Source organism: Solea solea, chromosome 21 (genome assembly GCF_958295425.1).
Source record: "Solea solea chromosome 21, fSolSol10.1, whole genome shotgun sequence".
In the NCBI taxonomy this organism is placed as follows: Eukaryota; Metazoa; Chordata; class Actinopteri; order Pleuronectiformes; family Soleidae; genus Solea; species Solea solea.
The window spans coordinates 13,802,546-13,826,928 of NC_081154.1; the positions used below are offsets into that span (position 1 = coordinate 13,802,546).

General features: G+C 43.7%; 1 protein-coding gene across 2 annotated transcripts in view; it reads right to left on the reverse strand.

The window, feature by feature from the left end:
- LOC131448697 (adenosine kinase-like) overlaps positions 1-24,383 on the reverse strand; it is a 122,869-nt gene that overhangs the window by 62,472 nt on the left and 36,014 nt on the right. For both annotated transcript variants that reach the window (XM_058621370.1, XM_058621371.1), the window contains exons 5-6: positions 10,593-10,765; positions 8,029-8,137 (exon numbers count right to left, since the gene is read on the reverse strand). In XM_058621370.1, coding sequence (XP_058477353.1) covers positions 8,029-8,137; positions 10,593-10,765 — 282 coding nt within the window. The remainder of the gene's footprint in view (positions 1-8,028; positions 8,138-10,592; positions 10,766-24,383) is intronic.

The following is a 24,383-nucleotide window of genomic DNA, read 5'->3' on the forward strand; positions in this document are numbered from 1 at the left end:
TCTTGTGTGTGGATGAGTCAGCTTACATCTTCTGACAATTGTGAGCCAAGGGCTTTGTCAAAAGCAACCACAGTTATTGTTTTGATTGGTCCCTCCTCGTTATGTTGGGAGCGCAAAATGCTTTCAAATGTGATTGCAACACAGCATCTGAAAATAAGGCACGCACATATAGGAGATCAAAAAAGGAAGACGTCTGCTTTTTATTTACCGAGGACAATCATTTTGGCACTTGGACGCTCTCTCCTTGGCCTCTCTCTTCAACACTGGAACAAGCAGCCATATCAGTAATTGCGGCGAGCGTCCCCGTTGGCCAGCCGACGCATTAGACGACTGGACTCGCGGTGCATGACATTCAAGCTGGACAATAACGACGGACATGCTAATCAAAGTGGCTCTGGCCTCAGCATCACAGTGTGACTGGAGGACTTTGCTGGGTCGGGGTGGATGTGCAGCTGCTCTGGCTGCGTTTCCACTCTGCCCCCTCAGGGCCTGGGCACCAGGCTAACCACTGGCACAGGAGTTTGCATGCTGAGGGGGGAGGAAAAGGGAAAAAAAAACAAAAAAAACACATGAAAAATAAATCAAAGATGGCTTGTTAGCATGGCAGGACAGAGATGGAAAGAGGAAGAGAGAGAAAGACAGGGAGAGGAAGGGGAGGGGAGGAAATAAAAAAGAACTGGGTTAAGAGATTTAACTGAAAATCTGACACTTGCCACAGGTCCAAATGTTCCACCAGAGCAACAGCAGCCCTGCTGGCTAAGTCTCCATAAAGCCTCTAAAGCCGCTTACAATACACACTTGAGAAACAATAGATAAGGTTAGGAGTAGTAGCCTATATCTGGGACAGGCCATGCGTGAAAAATAAACACTTTCCCACTGTGTGTGCTAACCCCACACATGCTACTCAAACCACAAGCTTCAGTTGTTTACACAACTAAACTTAGATTAGCAAAATTAGGGCTGGGTGATTATTTAATAACTATAATAAACACTATATAATATACAGTATGTGGATATGTGTGTGCATGCAGACACACTCTGTGATGCAAGTGCTTTGAAAGCTTGATGTCAAATTGGAGATTTTTCTTTGTTTTTCTTTGGTCCATAAATTACAATTAACTGATTTATTCAGCTTTCACTCAGGAGGAAATAAATCAATCTTAGCAATAGATCTGCTGAATTTCTACCGCATTTTTCATCTAAACAACATTAATGTCAGCACACAATAGTGTCCTGAGTAAGTCACCTGTCACATGTGAAGCCTGTCATGCAAACAGTTGGATGTGATTAACAGACAGACGTTCATGGATACATTTGCAGGTACATACATGCAAATGTCTTTCGGGTAGCAAACATGTGATGAGAAGATTGATACACTTGTCACTCATCTATCCACTGAATATAAAGCTCAAGTGTTTAAGGTGTGTGCTCAAGTGTTGCATTAAGAAGACGATGCAGCCATCCTGATGCAAAATAAGGCTCTGGAAAAGGCCATCGAGTGTACTTTGAGTACATCGCGATTATTTTTGTGACTTCATTTTTTGCCAAACTTCCATTCTGTGCAGTCCTGTCTGCCAGGAACAAAAAGAGCAGTAATTAATACAAATACACTGACTGGCTACTGCTGAATGAACACAGATATTCAGTCAACGGAGCAAAAGTTGATGTGTGTCATTAGGAAAATCTTGACTTGACTCGAATTATCAAATCATTACGGAATATTATAATCTTCAGAAGTCATTAGTCTCCTTTGAAAAGGGGGGTGTAAAAATATTACTGGTTTACACTGGATGCCGGCCAAAGTGGCAGAAGGAAGATATGCACAGGCTTATTACAGACCATAAACAAATAATAGCGACATAAAAGAGAAAAACAAAGCCATGCAGAAGGAAATAATTCTCAAAGAACAGTGTCCAGCATCTGTTGCCCAGAGATGCACATCTGTGGCGATTCTTTGCAGCACACTTTTTTTTCTTTTTTTTTTAAACCAACAACAACAAGCTGACCCGAGTGCTGCCGAGTTCGTGCTGAGGAGAATATTCCTGCAAAATTTATTCAATCAAGGCACCAGCGTGATAATGTAACAGCATCTGACACTTAACTCTACTTACTATCTTTGCCCAGGAGACACACTATCCTAAAGCGTCTGTGGTTCCATCATGTGAATCTTAATCAGATACTTAGCCAGTAGAGCAGGTTTTTACTCTCCCTGGTGAGAGTATCAACACATGGCCATCAGGCACAATTCACGGCCGCAAAGTGGCTATTTATTTTCTGCTCAGCATTACTTGACAAATAATTACTCAGTCTATTCAATTAAGCCATGGAACTCAAACAAATGGCCACAACATGGAGGACTGAAACATTATTCCACGCTTTACAACTTGGTCTCATGAATAAAAAGGTGCGCGCACACGCACGTCTTGATGCAGAGGCAGCGAGAGGACAAGGTGATGGAGAGTAGAACTATCATTAAGTCTGAACTGTTTCATCCCTTGTTTCACAGAGACAGAGGGAAGCAGACTTGTTGCCGGTGGAGCAGATGCACAGAGTAATCCAGGGTGAAAGGACATGGTGTTTTCCCTACTGAAAAAGAAAAACTGTTTTTACAAGGGAACGTGGGTGTACAAGGAGAAAGTCACTGCACGCTGGTGAAGTAATATGGACTACAGCCTGGAAGTCTGCCAAAGTCCAAATATGTGCGCACACACACTACACGCTCACCCCCGAAGAGGCAATTACTCAAGATACACTTTTTTTTTTTCCCCCCATGTTGTTGTTGTTGTTCAAATTAGGGTGCTGGAAATAAAAACTCCCAAAATAAAACCAGAAGAGCCCTGCCAACTTCTAAGCATTTCCACCCACATTTCTAACAACAACATCAACAACAACAACAAAAACAATTAAATGGGAGAAATAGCACTACACAAATCTTGACAAAAATAGATGCCACTGAGCATCAATTTCTTTCTCCTTCTCCTCCGCAATTACAAGATCAGGTGAGCGATGACGTCCCGCAACTTTCTTCCTTTGTCAGAAGCTGAATGTGAAAGTAAATTAAACAAACAAATGGAACAACAGTGTGGGGAAAAAAAATATTCAAAAGAGTGGGTATTTTCCATTTTATGCTACTTAATGAATGTACTGCATTTCTAAGGCAACTAATGTACTATTGCACCCTTCCTCCTATATTTAATACATGATCACTGGAAAACATGGTATAGTACAATTACTCTACAGCTTTTTACAAAGTAGATGATTACCTTGTAAAATGTGGCGACATTGTTCTGGAATTAATGAAAAGTGTTTTACACAAAAATGTCAAACTTCTACTGTTTTTATTTCAACAAAAACATCTGGAATCTTCCGTCACCTCTGACATGAAGTGGTAAAAACCAAATCAGGAGTAAAGAAGATGGTAAACACCCTAAATAAATCTCAGTCGAGTGAAAGCCACAGGATGTCTCGACACAGCCAGCGTAGTTTGGCCTCCCCACCCTCATTTGCCATGCTCCGCCCACTCAGGCCTGCAGGGCTGTGGAGCTGGCTGGTGCTGCAGAGGCACCGGGGCCAGCCCATACATCCCACTGGCACGGGACGCCCCGCTGAGAGCCAATCACCAAGCCCACGCTCCTGACAGCTCATTACCACTCAATTAGGCAGGTGCACCTCCACGCACAGCTTTGTGACAAATGCAGCCCTCCCAGATGGATGTTTAACATTCGGGAGAATTATATAGTGACAGCAAACACTAAACGCCTCGCCCTTATCACTTGATTGCCTCAAGATTGAAATCCTATAATTGGCCCAGGCCAGCGGGAGGAAAAAAAAAAAAAAAAAAAAAGCCAATAAATATGATGCAGTCGGCTTGTAATTGAACAATTATGAATTCATATTCATAGGATGCTTGCTGGCAATTACAAAATAACATCTGATTAGGCGCAATTTGGAATGACATTGTTTCACGCTAAAGACACTGTGGTGTCAGCCTAATACAGAGAAGACACATCCTAGCAGTTGTTCGCCCACCGACGTGACCTCCAGAGGAGACAGTGGGAGACACAGTGCTGCTGACACAGTGGGTTGGCTGGTGGACGGGACTTGGCACTCGTCACTCTTTGTCCCCTAAACCTCCTACTAAACAGAAAAACACCACCCCCAGAGGCTGACTTTTACATTTTTTACACCAGCGGGCACAGACTGTGCACATAACCAAACACAAGCAAAACGCTGGAGAAAAAAGAGTTGATCCCAAGAGAATAGATTCTAATCAAGATGAAATGATTTACAAATCTATTTAATAAGGCTTGCCAGAAGTCAAACTTGGCATGTAAATGCGGTGGGGATTAAATTTCATCGGCAACCAAGACTGTAACTGATCGCCTGCAGACAAAGGGGGAGCCTGCCAGTTTGTTCTTTCTCCACGCCTCCACTTCTCTTCTCTTCTTTTCCCTCCCTTCCTCTTTCTCTCCACTGCCTTCATTTTACCTCATGATCCCTCCCTGGCTATGTAGAAGGACAGGGGCAGTGCAGAGTGGTGCAGTACAGAGTGGAGAGGAAAGAGAGAGAAGACAGGGGAGGAAAAAGAAAGAAAAAAAAGGCGGAGGGAGGAGATGGAGACAGAGGGAGGTGGGGGAGAGAGCTGGATATAAAGAGAAGTAGCAAGAGAGAGAGAGAGAGAGAGAGGTGACGATAGAGAAGAAGGGTAGAGGAAGAGAGAGGGAGAGGAGAGAGGAAGCTCAAGGTCAGCATGAGGACAGTGTGTGTCCTCTGAGTTGGACAGAGAGACAGCCGCAGTCACCTCTGTGCTAATCAGCCCTTCGGCTGGCTGATGAGGTGTCAGTTAGTTGTGTGTGTGGTGTGTTGAAAACCTCTCCCTTTGCTTTTTTGGCTGCAAATTGCAGGGGCTGGTGGGGTGGAGTAACAATGTGTGCATATACGTGTGTGTGTGTGTGTGTGTGTGCCACTCTGGGGTGTAAGCAGGCTGACGTGCTGCTTGTGGTGCCAGTATTGCGCTTTTTTTCCCTCTCCTCTCCCCTGCCTCTGCCCTCCCCTTCGCCTCTTTTTTTTTTTTCCCTTGCATATTATGCTACAGTGACTGAAGCTGAACTCAGCTTTCCCCTGCAGCGAGGGCAAGAACACAACTGCCAATTAATGCTATATGCAGTGTGCCAGTGTTAACAATGTGAGGCATTCTACTCCAACTTGCTGCGCCGTAAAAAAAAAAAAAGGAAAAAGAAAAAGGTGGGCTAGCTGTTTTCCTCAGGCGTGGCTGACCTCTCGCTGGCTAACGGGGATTGAGCCGTTAGTTAAGGGCATAAACGAACAATGTCCACAGCTGTGATCAGGTTTGTGACCTAACAGCACTGCAGCTTGTGTCTCATTGGGTGAGATTTTTTTGTACCATGCCAGTTGGCATAGGCGAGTGTCTCCTCCGTCTATCCTTGGGTTATTTCGGACCATCTGTGCCGAGTCATTAACAGGCCTTTTCACAGTCAATTGTCTTGTTCGTCTCCCTTCCTCTTCTTTGGTTTTGTAACTGGCTGGGAGATGCACAGAGTGCTTGTGTTTTATTTTCCCTGAATGTAAATATCACGAGTTAGGACAGGACATTTTATTAGCAGGGACTAAGCAGGAGCTGTGGAGCCATAGGTTAATTCATAGTGGCATCATAGAGGATGCATCAAGCAGTGGAGATCAAATTACAGGGCAAAGCGCTCAGTGTTAAGGAAAAACAAGCCAGTGGTATGCTGCAGAGAGTGTGTGTGTGTGTGTGCACATGGTGTGTGAGTGTGTTTAGCAGCGAATGTACGTGTGTATCAGAGTGGAGAAAATGGGGGGAGGCAAAAGGAGACAGAAAAAAAGGAGAGCAGAGAGGAGGAGGAGGAGATGGAGGAGGAGGGTGTCCATAGAGGACCAAGGGGGGATGGGGATGGAAGGAAAGTGGGAGCGGAGGGAAGGAGGGGGGGAAGAGGAGGCTAACTGGGCCAGCACGCACACATCACCCTCACCAATTAGAGTCACTCATCTCCCTTTCACACAATACATCACCCTCCATTTCTGATGTTTACAATCCTTGGGGAAAGAAGTAACTGTAAACATCACTGCAGCAGTGATGGCAGTCAGGAACAGCAACAACAGAAAAAGAGAGAGAGAGATATCGTCTGCCTGAAATGCGTTTAGCCATTCCTTCTTCCCCCTCACGCCTTTGTTATTGGTCTTTGTGCAATGATTTGCCTAAGGACCCAGATTTCCTAGCAACAGCCTGCCACCAAACATTTGGCAGGAGTTCAACATTCTCTCTCTCCCTCTCTCTCTCCCTTTGTGAGGAATGGCAGTGCTGCCTGCGTGCTCTGCGTCTGCCACTGGCCCTGCTGCTGCTGCTGCTGCTGCTGCTGCTGCTGTTGCAGCTGCTGCCACTGCCACTACTGCTGCTGCATGAGCCAGACTGGCTGCGAGAGCCCTCTAATAATTCTGTTTTCATCCAATCACACCACATTGTAGCAGGCACCTTGAGAGCCTCTGCCAGGAATCATCAATCACCTCTTTAACACACATGCTGCAACAAACACGGGCGCACGCGTGCGAGCGAGTAACATGCGGACATGAGCGCGTTTGTGCTTTTTGGTAATTAAATTTACAGATTAGCGTGTACGAGAGAGCGAGCACAAGGTGCAGCAGTGATTTAATGAAAATCAACAATGCACGTTAATACACAGGCGAAGTTGGAAGAGTGAGAATAAGAGAGAGTGTGAGTGAGAGAGAGAGGGAGGGAGGGGGGGGAAAATGTACAATCTGGCTGTAAATTGGGTAAATACATCTGAGTGCTCTCGACAAGGTTAATGGAGAGAGGAGGCCTTGGTGAACACCGGTCTAGACACGCCGCACAGTATTAAGTGGGAATAGCTGTGGCAGTGTATCTGGCTAAGTACTTTAGAAGCGCGAATGGGACTCTAATAAAGCGAATGATCCCCCTGTTTTGACAAAGAGGCCCAGGAGGGACGCTGAACACCGTGTTTGAGATTCCAAGCACTGACAAACACCCATTTGTGGCCCTTCTATCCCATCTCAAATCCCACGGAAGCTTTTCCCTGCGCACAAGACTGTCGGATGTGGGCAAAGCCCAACTGCCAATTTGCAGAGGATGTGCAGTGTTTGCTAATGTGAAGCAGAGGCTAAAAATGAGACCACACAAACTCTGGAGGATGGACTGCTTTCTGGCACCAGCACTGATAGCTTTCTTTTAGGTGTTTGTTTCTTCAACTGGGCGGCTAATTATGAAGCCTCTATCATTATTGCACTACAGTACACTTTACAGGGATTGTGGGCAACAGGGGAACCATTGTGAACCTCACTTAGGACAATATGCCAAGGAGTATGTTGATGGCTGGGCCGTAAGACTGATTTATGCCGATAATGACCTGCTTAAAGACGTGGAATGCAGCGTAATTTCAAGGCTATCATTTTGACTTGACATCAGAGACACTGTGGATCTGCTGGAATTAAATGTAATCCCAAACAGTGAAACATGAGCATGGCAGGCCATCCTACTCCAGAAGCTGTAAGTGAAGACGTTACCTCAGTGGTGCAGCTTTGAGAGTGTATGTGAACGACATACATCTGTCCTCCTCAATCTGCGTGTGTGTGTGTTTTGTCTGTAAGGGGAGGACTGTGTGAGAGGGGAGGAGGGGCAAAGTCAAATGAAGTTGCATAATCAATTTTCACACTTTCACAGCACCTGTTGGCTTGTCTCCACATTAAAAGAAATGAATGAATGCATTACATGTAGAACAATTTCACACTGTGCTGCAGCTCCGCGCACAAAGACGAGGGGAAAATAGGGAGAATGGAGCTGTATTGTCTCAATAGGTAACATAGCTCATTTTACTTGACAGAGGGATGAATGGATGTATTGACAATGCAGAAGGCGCGCCGAGGCATTTCCTGAATAAAGCCTCTTAACATTTTGTCCTCTTCTGGCAATAGAGGTAGGGAACAATCATTTTGAATGTAGAGAGTCTCACTTACTGCAATGTAATAGACCTTGGCTTTCTTCACCAGCTCCCAGTTGCCGTCCAAGTCCAGGTGTTTTTCCTTTTTGTAGCAGTTTGCCGCTGCCAGGTTAGCAACAAGGGACCTGCCGAGACAGACCCCATAAATCTTCTGCCTCACTTATCATCCATCTTAATTTTGTCTCACATAAAAAATCCCTAAAAACACCCAGGCTCCAGATTTTCCTTTGTTCTTTGGAGATATGATAAGAAGATAATTGTTTCTTAGAATGTCTGAACCAAGGTGAAATAAAGTCATCTGGATGTGTTTATTTTTCTTTCCTTTTCAAACACTTGCTGATCTCAAAAAAAGGAGCGATTCAAATAAAATGGAAAAACCAGCAAAAAATACAATTTACTTGTATCATTATATCTTACATCATCTGGAAAAACTGTCCTTTGTTCAAAAAACAGTGGGTAAAAAAAATAAAAACCCTACAGAAATGCATGACTGCATGAACACTTGAGTGGAGTGGTGAATGGCGGGAGCAGGAATGTGAAACAGGTGGCATTATCTTAACACTGCTCATTAGCCAGTCCTCGTGTGCTGTCTCTTTATGAACGGCCATCAAAATGAGTGCAACCATCATCGCTACTTAGGGGCGACCATATGACAGGAGGGTGCTGCTGCTGCTGCTGCTGCTGCAGGAAGAGATCCGCTTTCACACGTCGGGAAAAGGCTGCTCGCCAAGGTTAGCATCAAAGAAGAGACGACTAAGTTGATCAGAGTGCGAGGACGATAGATGTGGCAGCACAATTGGGTTGTGAGCGGCAGTAATGGACTCAAAGGTTAAAGGCACGACAGACAAAATGTGTGTCAATCATGAGAAAGTGACGAGGGAAGGAAGGGAGCCCTCAAGTCATGGCTAAATGTAACAATATAATAATATAATATATTCAACCTTGATGTCAATCCTTGCTTTGTGAACCGCCTTCTATTAGCTTCGATTGGAGAGCGACCATTTAAACAGTTGGTTTGATTAATTGGGCAGATTTCCGGGCATTGACCAATTTTAACTTATTTATATAACATTTTTGATCCTTTAATCTTGAATGTAGTTTAATGTTAGAACAGTTTATGACAAAATCATATTGAATTAGTCAGAATTGATAGTATTTTAGTAAAATAATATTTATAGTGTAATGAGATTTTAGAAATGCTGCAAAATTAAAAGTGATGGGCTGCTGTGTATGTATTATCTATGTATGGATGTACTGTACTTGTCAGGACCAGTAGTCCTCATGGAGACAAAACCTGGTCCTCATGAGGCAGAACCTCATTTCTGAGGAACTAGTTAAGTTCAGGGCTAAGATTTGAATTATGGTTAGGCTAAGATCAGAGTTAAGCATTAACTGGTTGTGATTAAGGTGAGAGATAACGCTTTCTCCAAATGAAGAGAAAGAGTAGCTGAAGAAACCTGTGTGTGTGTGTGTGTTCACACTTACACTTACTTATTCGTTATATATTGTTTACTGTAATTTATGTGTGATTTCATTTGAATAAGAAGTTATTTATTTTGGTATTTTGTTAAGTAGCGATGAACGATATGGGGGAATGTGTGATTTTATTGAGCCAGGAAACAATGGATTAAAAAAATATATATAATTGTGTGACATTTTTTTATTATCACACAACTAGCCTAGGTATTCAACATGTATTATCTAGTATAGAAACAAAGGTGAGATAAAAAGATAAGCGGAGAAGGAACTTTTTTTTTTTTTTGTTTAGTTTTGTTGTTTTTGTTTTCTTTTAAATCTGTGCACTAATTAAAGCCTGGGAGCTGTGACATACTGACTCCCAATGCTTCAAAGCCATCACCCTTCCAATCTGGCCCCGGTGGCGACCTTTCCACTGGCCTCCTGAGCTGTCTGTTAAACACCTGTAAGAAATATTACAGAGCTCGTCTCCCTGAGCACGGCACCTGACCTTTTCAGGTGTCAGAGCCCATATCAAACAAGCCCACTAAGACCATTGAGTGGGGCCAGCTCCCGGGGCGGTCAGGGTCCAGCCGTTGACTGACTGACAACTGCAGCAGCAACGGATGAAGGGCTGCAGAGGAGGGGGAGTGTTTAGAGAAGGAGGGTTATTGATCCACACCTGGTCTATCATGAACTGGAGCCTCACTGTTAGTGATATTTGTGTGCGTGTGTGTGTGTGTAGGCTTTGACCTCTGCTTTCTCTTGGCTGACGCCTTGATGATGACGCGAGCGTGAGAGTCGTCAGAGACACTAAAGCCCCTTTTACAGCTGAAGAGGCTGACAAGTAAGAGCTGGGATAGCCCAGCCATCTCTAACACATTGCTACTGTCAACCTATAGATGGATGACAACCCACTGGGGCGGCAGAGACTGAGTGGGGGCCTGGAAAAACACACTCGAGCTGTGCTTTTTCTTTTTGATGTGTGAGCTGTGCAGCAATGATTCCCTGTTATGACTTCCAGCCCTGAGGAGTTTCACTGCCTGCCTGAGGATGTACAAATGAACCAAAGTGACTCTTTCAAAGGGTTATTTCTTGGTCAAGGGTGGATAAAAGGTGGCTAACCTATTGTCACCAGTGATACATGCTGCACAGGTACCAGTCGGCTCCTCGTTTTGCTCATAGTAATGGGCATCGACATGGGCCTCTTCAGCCTTCTTCTTCAGGATCTCCCCAAAGCGGTCCGTACCGATGCATCCGAAGAAGGTGGCGACCTTGTGGGGTTTCTGGATCATCCACTAAAAGAGAGGCAAAAAAAAAAAAAACACACAGTAGAAACAGTGAGCTCAGTTGACAAAATATAAGTCTGTTTAAAGGGTCAAGTTCAGCCACGGCAGATGGTACACAAACTGTAGCTTCACAGCAAACATACTGCTTGTGATATACGAGGGCTGCGAGCTGTCGTAAACAACCCGAGACCAATTCCGCTCTACAAAGAGGCACTATTTTCATCCAAGCACTCCTTCCTCACTGTGTGCTAAAAACAGTCTCATCTCCTTATTTACACAAACCCAATAATTCAAGGCTCCATCCTACTTATGCAAACACAGACACTCTCTCATTCTGTGTGTGTGACGGAGAGAGTGTGTACCTGCTACCGCAGGACACTCCCCATACTGCTTGTCAGCCCTTTTTTTTTTTTTTTTTTGGTCTCAACAGTCGTGATGTACTCAGTGACTTTTACCTGATGAGAGTGAAAGAGAGAGAGAGATGGGGAGGGGAGGGCTGCTGCTCAAATTCTACAGTGCTCATGTTTAACCTCCAAAGATTTATTGACGCACAGTACCTGCTGTTGTTTGCTCATTTTATTGCAGCCTCCTGTTTTGTTGCTGACGGGGGCCTCTTGTGAATGAGATGTTGCTGCTTTCAGGAATGACCTGTATATGTGTGAAATTAATCATTTCACACGACCAAATAGCATCTCAGTAGGGGAAGAAGGGAAAAAAAAATGCATTTTCATCACCCGTCCTGAGATGCTCTCTGATATTTTTTCCCACTCTGGTCTCCAGGTAACTAGTGTTGATGGGGAAAAAAAATTAAATTATCCAGGAACAGATTCATTAATTCACACTCGGCTCAGGTGCACTTTTTAGACGAAGGCTGCCAATTTACGAATACAGCTGATCTGGAGGAGGTTTTGTGGCTTTTACCTGGTAAAATAACAACAACAAAAGAAATAATAATTAAAAAAATATATTATTTTTTCAATATTCATGCGTCTGCGGCTTTTTGATTAAAATTACACATCTCGTAATAGCTTCAAAACATGCTTTGTGTGATCAACTACCCAAAAGTATTCCATTTACATTAAGAGGTAACTGCCAATCCTCATGTTTCTGCAAATGACAATGACAATGTACTGTAAATACTGTCATCTATAATTAATTATACTGTACTAATTACTGTAAAACTTCTAGCCATTTAAGATCTGCGCCTTCAATTTTAGATGTTATCTGGTGAATTTCTTTTATTTTCTGTAACAATAAAAGTACCTTTAAATGTGGTAACACAAATAATCAGAATACCAATTGAATTAATATCATATTAATTGAATAAATGCCACTCAGCAAAGCCTGCGAAAGTCTTTAAAACCAGGAGAGGACATCATGGATGCCATGTCACAATAGGACGATGTATAAAATCTATGAAAATATCTCCTGCCATGTCACAATATTGACCTAACATCAATATATTGCCCTGTCCTACTTGATAGAGAAACTAATTATCAACATTATCAGTCGGTAAATCCTTCCAGCACAAGTGTCATATGCCCCTTGTGTCTGGGTCCGTGAGCAAGCTCACAACGTGTCATCTTGAGTCACGGTTCAGTCATTCAGCCAACCCCCCCACTTCCACACCTGACTGAAAAACACATACGCACGTGCACGCGCGCAAATCCACAGTGAAAGCTGACAGAAGAGAGAGCTCTTCTTCCCTAACCTCTTGCTGCAGGCACCTAACACTTATCAAGGTCACTGGCTCGGGTACATGTCAAGTTCAATCTGATTTTCCCTTCGCGGTGATGAGCTCCGAATCCAAGGTTAGGAGCTGCAGGCTGTAAATAATGATAGTGCGGACCTTCCATTTGCAGGCCTCTCAGGTGGGAATAGAGAGGGCCACTCAGGGGCCCCTGTCCCTACAGATGACAGCGTGGTGAATCACACCACTGCTCCCCCCCCCCCACTACCACCATCTGAACTCTCCAGCACTCCCCCTCCTGTGACCGTCGGCTGTACCCTCACTGCCAGCTCAGCTTGTCATGTTACAGGGTCATTAACAGACACATACACACAAACATGTCTATGAGAGTACACAGTGCACCCACATTGGCAAAAAAAAAAGAAAAAAAGCCTGACATGTGCACAGAAATCTTCTCTAGTGCCACAGCATCAAAACTCCCACCCCTCTAAAGAAATCCACCTCTGCTTTTGCCAGAAGCTACTCTCCTACTCCAACAAACACAAGAGGCAATAGATAAAAAGAAAATGTCTTCATTACTTGCATGTAAAAAAAAAACGTATCTTGCAAAATATTCCTTTTCTTCTTCTCCTCTGTGGTGCACAGACGCGAGGAGTTATATCAATTCATTTCCATCCCTGGCACCCTGCAGACAATCCCTCTCCATTCCCAGATTATGTGAGATAATACCTCCATTATGACAAAAGCGCGATTCGTGGGGTCGCAGAGAGGTCAACCAACCCTGTGCTGAGTATTCATGCTTAGTCACATCCCAATTATACCGCAGTGGCAGAGGCAGAAATTGGCAAATGTACATCAAGGCGCTTCATTACGGAGGGCCGCTCCAGTGAAATTAAGCAGCAGATGAGACGGAGTGAAATTTGCCCCCAGGTGACATGTTAGAGAGAGAGAGATGGGGAGAGGAAGCTGAGAAAAAAGTGGGAAGCCAAGGAAACAGTTTTCTGAAGGTGCTGTGAGCTTGTATCTCGCGCAGCAGCTCGTGTATATTTACTTAACTTGGGAGAACGGCGGTCCCCACAGATTACTAAGCTCCCATGATGCACAACAGCGACATATCTCCGGGTACATTTAGATACTGAGGGGAAACCTAATACAAACAAGTGAAAAAAACATGCCTGGAAAACAGGGGGGAAGCTGCTGCACATGCATTCCTGCTAGAGGCAAAGTGATGATAAGTACACATTATGTTAAATGGAGTCTAGCATCACTTTCTGATTGGCTTTCATTAACCAAAAAACAAAAACACGCCTGGGTCAGAAATTGGCAGGGACTCTGGACAAAAAACCCTCGAAATATCGGAAATTGCCCTTGAAATTCACATGAAGGGGGCTTTTAATGCCCCCCATAAAATAGATAGTTAACTTTTGCATAGTGGAAGTGGAAAATGACCAGCTATAAAAGCCGAGGCAGACACAACGCCTGCCCCTTCCTCCTACGTGTGGTCATGGCATTGTGTGCCATGCATGGGCACAGTGGTTTATATTTCAAATACCTTGACTTAAAATGAAACAAAACAGATGAAACAGATGGTAGTTACTGAAAGAGTCTCTGCCAATTTGTTACTATGTAAGGTTGGAAGATGGACAGATTGAGACACATTTGAATATATCTCCACATCCCCATCCTTTAAACTGTTATAGCAGTGCAGTTGGCATTAAATGGAATTCTGAAGTAGTATTAAAAAAGACTTCAATTAGATTTAGAGTACCCTGGCAGCACCCTGACAGAAGAAACAAGGTATTTCCCAACATTACATTTGATAAAGTGATTGAAAATGCCCCTGAAACATATTTCACAGGGGCAAAAATAAGCATTTAAAAAAAAAGAAGTAACTTTTCTACCAAGCCACATGTCCACTGGCCCCCAGATAGCTATTCATTATGACATCTCATAGTAGCAAGGAGACCCACTTGTTAGATCTGACCTGGGCCTGGTCCTCAACATCCAGCAGCTGCTGCTCTTCACTATAGAGGCAGCCGCTTTGCGCAGCAGCTTCCAGGAGGGCAATTACACAGCCCAGATGAGATGAGGCGGCTAAATGTTTGGGACTTGAGTGCTCAGACTGTCATTTGCACTATAGGCTAACACATTTCCTCCTCTTCCCGGTTTTTGTTTTGCTCTCCTCCTTTCTGTCCCCTCACTCACTTACTGCTCTGTATACTGATGAAGTGGTAATGGGAGCTCTAGTTAAATATTCCCACTGTAAAAACATTGTCTCGTGTCTAGTCTCCCTGCGGGGTCAACGCACCCTCCCGCAGTTGCTGGGAACCATTTCAGCTCTATTAATGATGCAATTCCAATGCAATTCAGACCTACTGAAGACGCCTCACAGTGGGCCTTTGCGGGGAGTTGACAGATGACGCTGAGAGCAGCATGACAACAAAGTGGCGTTCCACTGCACATCGCCGGTTCGTCGTCACCTCACACAGCGAAGTTCATCCTTTAAAACAAGGGCAGAGGAGAAGTCTGTACTCTCCTCGTGGGGTTCTTTTGAAAAGAACATGTCCACCCTTAATGATGGTCACATTAATTATAGGCTTATCAGCCCCAGCAAAATTTCAATAGGCTTATTTATAGAGGCCTTAAAAAGCCGAGGGTGCTGAATGCGGGGGTGTCCTCCTCTCACTCTGCAGCCCTTTGAACAGCCAAAGGTGGAGGCTGAGATCAGTGTTTTTGTGTGTTTTTTGTTTTGTTGTTTTTTTACCGTGCAGTTAAAACAACTAGCAAACATCTGTCCATCAGGACCTGTCATGGCGAGAGCTTTTATATAAAACACGGTGGAGCGGAGGGCCTAAGCCACAAGTGCTGACATTGATGAGGTCTGGCAGCTTCCATTAAATCACTCTTTTCTGTAAAGTGTCAGGAATCAAAGCAACCGGCTGAGGATTTTTCACTCAATCAGGTAACACTCTAGCATCACCACCACCCTCCACGATTCACCCACCTCCCTGTCCTCTCCGGGGCTGCAGCCGTCTGGTCAATAACTGTTCAATCAGTTCAATTTCGTGCACAGTTAGCTGTGTTTGGGGTGCTATAGGACAGTGCCCATGTCAGGGTTGCATATGTTGTTGTCACTGCCGTTGTTTGTCTTCAATTTTTTCTCTTCCCTGGGAGGGTTGATAAGTGGGGTGGGGACCTGTGCTGTGTTAAAGTGGAGACTAGCCAGAGCTAGCATGGTTGTTTTAACTCTGCCTCACCACAGCAGGCTCTCTGCCAAGCCATTAAAAGTCTCTGTGCTCTGCTTCAGTGACACAGCTGAAAGAATAGAGAAGGCGAGAGGGAGAGCTGTAAATGATCAACACGATAATGAGCTGATTATCAGTCAAAGGCAAGGATAAGCTCTCTCTCCAGTAATTTCCTTTCAGATCAGTCAACCACATTCTCCTCTCTGCAATCAACACTCAAAGGGGAGGCTTGCATGTCACCCAATGGGAATCTGGCCCAATATCAGCATCAAATATCCAGATCCTCTTCGATTTCTAATCACTGTGTCTGGCCCTTCCCTCGCTGACACACCAGCAAGGTGGCAAAGCTTATGTTTCACTACTTCTAATAATGGCTGTTTCAAATTTGTCATGTAGCTTTAGGTTTTCCTCAAAGTATTTATTCAGTGTCTCATAATAAAAAAATAAAAGGGTCTGCGTCTAACGTATCAGAACAAGTAATCCATGTTCACAGCTGAAAGCAGCAGAGCTGTGGTCAATAAGAGCCAATCCAGAAGTGAGCTTTCAAACAAAATTAAGCCAGCAGTGTTTTTAAACTTGTCAGAATTTGTTTTGTGGGCCCTAAAATGGCAGGGTAACATGGACGACAGGTGTGTCCCGGGCAGAATTTATGCATTTCCAAACCAAAAAGGAGTGATGTGAATTTAACAAGAGGTCATGTTCATGTGCAAATGAAGCCATTGCAATTTATTTAGAAGTATTCTGCTACTTCTGTCATATCAAATTTACTGTAATATTCCACGAGCCTACACCTTAACGTGTAAGGTTTACGTGCAGGCAACATGATTGTTTTGGGGAATTTCATAAACCCCTACCTGTCCAGTCAATTTAAGATGGATGGATGGATAGGTGTACTCTATTGTCTACCGCTTTATCCTTCACATGAGGGGCCTGCTGGGGCCAATCTCAGGTGACATATAGGGTGAAAGGAGGGGTAAACTCTGGACAGGTCAGGTCAACATATAGAGAAGAACAACCATTCATGTGTACGTACAGGAGTCAAATTAACCTCTGCATGTTTTTGGACACGTGGGAGGAAACTGGAGAATTGGAGAAAAACCCAGCAACAGTGCTCATAACATGCTCCACTGTGTGGCCCCCAAAATATCTCTTTTACCGGCATTTCTGCTCATCAAATGTTGTGTTTTCTATTTGTGAAGTGAAAAAATTGCAAAAGTACATAAATATGTGGACGGTTTTATTTATTTCATATACATGAATATGTGACGTGAGAAGATGCTACAGTCCAAATACTTCTGGAAGTCTACAGTGTGCGGTATTAACCATGTCTGAAACCTGGCTTGCAAAAAAAATTTAATTAAATTATATAAAAAAGAGAACACAGAGGATGCTGAGAACGAAACAAACAAAGCAGTCCATCTTTGCTAGTGACTAATGCACTACCCAGGGGGAGTGACGCTAAACACACAAAACAAACAGAAGTAGCTCATGTGTCCACGTACATGCGTGTGTGTCACAGACGGTCCAGAGGGCGGTGACAGCTTCCAGGAACAGCCCCTGATGATAAGCATCAAAATCCGATGAAGCGCTGACACACTCCATAGGTTCTGATGTTAAACACGACAAGAATGTCCCCGACAGTATCTCTGCTCCCTCTTCAGAGAGCTATCAAAGGGCGAGTTCAGTGAGCACACAAAATAAAAACACACCTCCACACCAAACACACAGACGCACCTCCTCGCACATATCGCTGCAGCATCTTCGCGCTGCATAAGAATCAGGGATGTGTCGCTGTCTCCAGGCGCCAAGTTTATCTAAAAAAGAAACACCTGTTTTTTTCCGTTTTTCGTATTTTATTTTTTTTATTTTTTTTAAAGGGAGGGGCCTCTTCTTCATTTCTCGCCTCCCTTGTTAAACACACAGCCTTGATTTTGTTTCTGTAGCCTAGGAGGGGGTGAATTATTTACAGGATAAACAAGGTGATGTTGTTTCAGTCAGTCAAAGCCAAACTCCCCTGTTGCAGCAGCAAAGAGGCAGACAGGTTTACCTGGCAGGCATGAGGGGCTGAGCTCGGATAGAGAAAACATGGAGCAGCTTCACAATGGCAGGTTGTGGAGTGATACCTATCTATGAGGGATAGAGGGAGGGGGCACTGAGCAGAGAAAATGCCTCCACACTAGATTCATGGGCTGGGAATCCCAGACTGCTGAGTTGTCCTATTTATCTGCAGAGACAATGGTGGCTATAAAAGCACAGGAGGTGATTTACTGAGTGTGTGTTTGTGTGTGCGTGGAAGCGAGGGTGGGTGTGTTATTAAGTGATCATAAAGTGGCATTTGTGTTTGCGGGGGTTGTTGCCATACAGGGTTGAGGCAGAGAGATGATGAGGGACCTTTGCAGCTAAAGCCTCTAATCCTATCTGTGGTCTGTGGGGCTCCAGCTGTGCGGAGTGCAGCTGTGCTTGGCCTCTACACAGGTGAATCAGTTCTGACCTCACCTCCTCCTCCTTTTCCACAACTGTCTTGTACACTGTGTGGTGGATTTCCACGGTGCTTTGATCTCTCAGATGTGGCAGCCGCCACCCCTTCTCCTGGATACGGTGACAACATGGCAAATCAGTGTTACCAGAGAGATTTCTTTTTTTCTTTAAATATGCCAAATGACAGCCGTGGTCAGGCCAGACTAAATTCAGTGTGGCAGTGTGGAAAAATTACTTCAAAACATTAACTGCCGGGAGGAAGTGGGCTTAAAAAAAACAACTATAGTGTGCAACATTTACATTTTGCATTCAAATAATAGTCAAGAGAGCTCACACAGTTCCTGATTGAGCTTATGAACTCCACATGACTTTTTAGTTTTACAATGTTTAGGTCTCATGTCCTGCACTGTGCACAGGAAGTGATTCATTTTAAGGCCGGGCACAAATGTTTAATTATTACCCAAATTAAAAAAGGTTTTATCAATAATTGCATTGATAAGAACAATTCTTTGTACTCCAATAAATACCTCATTAATGCACTTATTACCTCAAGGTGACCGCAGCAGCTGCAGTAAGCATTGGGTTAGTGGACTGCATGTGTGACATTTGCGTTTCTTATATCCTGTAAAAGCTCTTTGAAACTCAACACAATGTGAACTGCACAGATGTGTTGAAATTTACCAGGGACTTTGAATGCATCTCCTTAGTTGCTCTTCCTAGCTTAACACGCTATCCACATGACTTATACTCACTGTTTGCTGGAGTTTGTTGTTTGTTTTCTTGTAGTGGAAAATTTTCCTCCATCCATTCATCTTTTACCGCTTTACCCTGCACATAACAAAAGGCCCGAAAGGCGGGGTACACCCTGGACAGGTCGCCAGTCCATCACAGGGCCACATAGAGACAAATAACCATTTACTCTGACACACAGTGTCCAATTGCTCTAATTCCCAAATCTTGGAGAACCCAGAGAAAACCCACGCACACATGGGAAGAACACGCAACCTCCATGCAAGGCCCTTGAATAATCACTAACGCTTATTTGGGAATAAAAGAACATTATCCGGTCGAATATTTGAATAACATCGTTGGTTGAAATGCCCATCACTGATTTGTTTTGAGACAAATGGAGTATTCAACAAAAAGGAGCACCCATGGAAGGCTTCAGCTGTATACACACAAACACTCCCTCAGTCAAGTCTCATAGTATGACCTGACACAGCCTGTTTACAGATGAAGAAAAAGCAGCATACAAAAAGTGTTGCATCATTTCTGTTCACAAAGACTAAAGAGAGGTTGAATATAAACATCAACAAAGATCACCATACAGTATGCACTGTGGCTTTAATGAGGTCCTCGGCTCCTTATTGTGACATATCATTTACCAACAATTAGAAAATGATTGAAATCATTCAACAAAAAACATCTATCCCAGACATTATTAATCCTTATGTCCCATATTCAGTGTTGGATCAGTGACACATTTCTATAGTTTTTCATAAGAATCTGAAGTAGGTCCCTCAACGTAAGCAGCTTAAAAGGCTCAGTAAATGATGGACCTGCAGCTAAATGTTTATGTTTTTCGTGGAAAACAACAGATGCCTTACGTTCATCAGACACAGGCAGACAAAGCAGCTGTTCCCCCCAGCTTGACCTCTGACCCCGTCTGCACGTTGGCTGCAAAGTGGTCCACATGTAACACCCTGGTTTACTTTGCCAAGGACACAATGGCAGGATATGATTCAATCCTCGGCACGGATCGAAAAACAACATTCCTGATGTCTATACGCGCTGTAGCCAGATCGCACTTATCACATTACTCATGCCTTTGTGTCCTTTTCTGCAGACAAAGAGGTTTTCTCTTAATGTTACCAGCTGGAAATATCACAGTGATGAGCATCTCCGCTTACTGAGCTCACTGTTGTAGAGGCAGTTTGTGTGGAGATTCTGTGGCCGCCTCGCTGCACAGGTAAGCAGAAAATAGCTCCGTAGCTCCGGCCTGACCTTGAGAGGGATGCCATTCAATCAGCGAGCTTGCCGCAGTAAAGACCCTATCATTGCACTAATAGACTGAATCTTCTTCTCTGCCCGGATCATGGACAATGCATGGATGACTTCCTACTGCCCGCCGAGTTAAATTTATTCAATAAATTAAACAGAGAAAATAAGATGGGAATGATGGCCATGATGGGAAAAAAATACTGCTGCAGCTCTTGAGGATATAGATTTAACCTGTGTAACCATCTGCACACCTAATTTAATTTTCGGTTTATAGACATAACAGAATTGGATGACGGCAATTGACAAAACAGTTAAAATGCAAGACTGAACACACTGTGCTCGCGTTCTCATTGCCAAGAACGAACCTCAGAGGTGGAGCGGAGTGTGCAGCGTGATCTTTATCTGTACACCCCATCATCCAGCTGGAAGCAGAGAGAGTCACTGTAATAAGGAGAGAGATTTAAGAACAGTTGCCTGCTTTGAACTTTTGAGGTTGTGCGATCAAATTCCACCTTATCACCCGGCAGTATAAACAAGTTGTGTTAGCTTTTCAACGGCTTACAGAGACAGAGAGAGGAGGAGAACAAGCTGGAGCCATCATAACTGCTGGCTGCTGCAGTGCATCGTGACAAACAACGGCGGATAAAAAAAAAAAAAGAGAAAAAACTTAGGATTTATCGCTCTGATAACCTTCCAGATTTCTTTGGCTGGCGCTGCATGCCAGGCAACTCTGACAGTGTTATGCATCATTAATCCCCATGAACACTATCAGTGATAAATAATGTTCTGCATTCCTATGAAAAATAAGGCAGTTATTACAAAACCATAAAGAATGGTATTCCTATCATCACTTCAAACAGATAATAACGCGAAGATACGATGTTTCAAGGATTCGACGGCACACTCACAGTGACAGTGAGCAGTATATTCCTGCTCTCGTCAATGTGCTATTAGAGAAAGAACTCCCGATAAATGACAGCACTTGAGCGGTGCAAATCAAAGCCCTTTATATCCATGCCATCCTGCCGCAGTACCGAGCGGACACTTAAGTTATCAAATACCATTTAGCGCATTATAAAGCAGGGTAAATAATAACTATACGGAGCTTTAGATTTGCAATCATGAGTGGCGTGGTAGCAAATGGAGGTAATCAGGTAACAGCACAATGAAAACAAAGTGTGTCTCGTAACCTGTTGCTCGACACAAAGACCAGCTTATTCGTTCATCTGATAATTTCTCAAGGCTCAGACTTGAACCGCGTCCAAGAAACATAGTAATGCTATATCCCCTACAGGTGTAAATTCTTGGTGGTTAAGCAGCGCAAAGAGAAAACTAGAAGGACCTCCTTCTGATGCAGTGATGTTTCCAGCACCAGATGCTGTGGGGCCCTCTCTTGTGAGAAACCAGGCGAAGATCACTTACTTTCCTATTGAGAGTTGGAACATAAATCCAAAACCCTGCTATAAATCAAATATAAATTTTCAGCTCCCCTCTCTTTCCCGGGGAACGGCTGCAAAAACAATGTCATTCGACTCTGCCTGGTTACCATTAACGCTCTGGATTTCATCCATGCTAATAATTTGGACTCGTATCCCATGCGTTTTACAAACCCAACAGAAAGAGAAGAGAAATATTACTGACCTATTTAACTCTTTGCAGATCAACAGGAGAAACTAAGGTCTATATGTCAGATGCTCTTTACATGCACAGTGTTTCCAAATTCTTTCAAAAAGGATTCTCCTTGCCAGATATAACACCCGGTGTGCCAACAATGTTAATACAGTGAAACTCTGCGGCTGTGACTTTCACATTTCTAGACAGTGAAGTTTCATAGCCAGGAAAGAGGACAATGCACTCCAGTTAAATCTGACTTGAGTGAAAAAAAATGTGATTTCTATTTAGATACCGCTCTTGTGCCAACATGCATTTCCTCCTGCCAAAAAACAAAATTCAATCTCATCCAGTCCATTTTCTCCTTGAAATCACAGTCTCATAATAATCTTTAAAAAACTGAGCATGTGCCAAGACTGATTCACCTAAACTCCCCGCCTTCACTGAACATTCACTGAAATGGCTACACATCACTGTCTGAGCAGTTTCTGTAACCCTAAAGTGTCAAAATCAAATTATTTTTTTCATTTTACACTGTGTAAACACACCTTTTGATTCCAGTGGAACAAAAACCCCAAAGTGGGGCAGCACAGGGAACAGAGACTGTTTAGAGAGAGTCATCATGTGGGAAACACACTTTACTTTTTGAGCAAAAAGCAAACCCATTTCAGTGCAGCACCTGCACCGCCTGCCCTGTTGGCTTTGGCATAAGCAGATTCACTGAGATTTCAACACTACAGGGCAGTGTGTCTGTACGAGTTTGCACTGACAGAAGTCTTTTAGAGTAGAGCCAAGGTCACCGCTACAGAAACACAGCACAGAGGACCTGCTCAGAGCCAGGGGGGAAGTGCGGTGTCTCTCTCACACCCTTGGAATAAAAAAAAATAACAATGAGTGCAGACGGATACCGAGTTCAATAAACTTAACTTCACTTTGTAACCTCTGCTGAAAAACTTAATATACAGAAGGAGAACAAGCTGTGCTAAACTAACTTTTTGTGCAACAACACTTCCATCAAGGCCAAACAATTCTCGACATCTGTCTTGCTTTTTATCCAAAATTCAGATATCCGTGTTAACTCAGGGAGTAACAAATTCACACCGCAGAATCCCATTTAAAATATACAGCCTAAAAGAGCATCAGACATAATATGAATACCTTTTGAATATCTTCAAAAGGAACAGCGTGTCGTGTAATATTTGTTCTAGGGCATTAACGACTTGTCGTTGTTTCAGATCGACTTATCTGTCAATAAAGTCGAAGTCGAGTCGACATGATGACGTCATCGCATTGACACAGTGGAGGATTAAACTTCTCTGTCATCATTTAAACAAAACATAGGCTAATACCTTGCATTTTCAGGTTATTTGAAGGGCACATCAGAAAGTCATGATCTCTCCCACACGGCTCTAGTCTGGGCTACGTCCACACCTTGAGGTGTGACCCCCCCACCCCCCCCACCCATCTGCTCATCCGAAACCCACCACCAGACTCACCCGCTGCCTCACTCAGAACCTCCAACCCCAACATGGTGCGGTGACCATGGCCACGACTTGTTAACTCCTCACACGACTTATCGACTTGTGCCACTGACGTTGACGCGCCGACACATCGGCTTATATTAATGCCCTAATTTGTTCACACTTGATTTTTGGAAAAGGTGACAGCCCAAAGCTCTTAAAGTGAAATAGAAACAGTCTGATCATCTGCGCTAAATTTGACTTCAACAGCATAAAAAGCATCTGTCCGATTGCTTTACATCAAGGTCCAAACATTCCATCTTCATGACTGCTAAACCAGATCTGCACCACAATGTAATGTGTCCTTCTTGGCCTGTTACCCCAGCCCTCTGACAAGTTTGGTGCAAATCAGTTTAGTGCATTTTGCATAATCCAATCATAAACTCCCTGGCACAAGACTAATAACTGTGGCTAACAGTGTAAGTCGCATTAGAATAGTGTTAGGCCATGTTCACAGTCACCCAGCATTAGACATGTATCCCATGTATTGGGATTGCATTTGAAGGTGGGGAAATAAGTTATTGCAGTGAAGCAGCCATCAAATAAAGTCCATAATGATGCCGCTTGACGTCATATAGAAAGACACCGCGTTGGCCAATCATACAGATGGCATTGCAGGTGGCCAACATTGTATTTCTGCTGTGTACCTTGCAATTGTTGTGATGAACGATAATCCATGTTCCTGCTATCACAACTTTCCAAGTTTGTTAAACTGCTTTGCGATTTTCTGGCTATGAAACGCATAAATATGTGCCTCCAACTGGACTTCCTGGATCAGATTTTATTGTCTCAATGGTGTATGAAACAATACACCCCATCAAATACACACACACACATTCACACACAACCCCCCCTGTGCTATTTAAACCAGAATGCCGGTTTTGTGTTATGATGATACAGGGTGATGCCTGACACTCTGACCCCGTTCAGGTTGAAATGCAACCCAGCTGCATTAAGTGAGCACATTATAAGCACCAAAGAGGAAGTTGATGTCACGTTTTCTATTTAATAACGAGGAAAACAGAAAGTGCATGTGCCTGAGTTTCTAATAATGATCCCCTATTTATTTTTTTTATTACAAT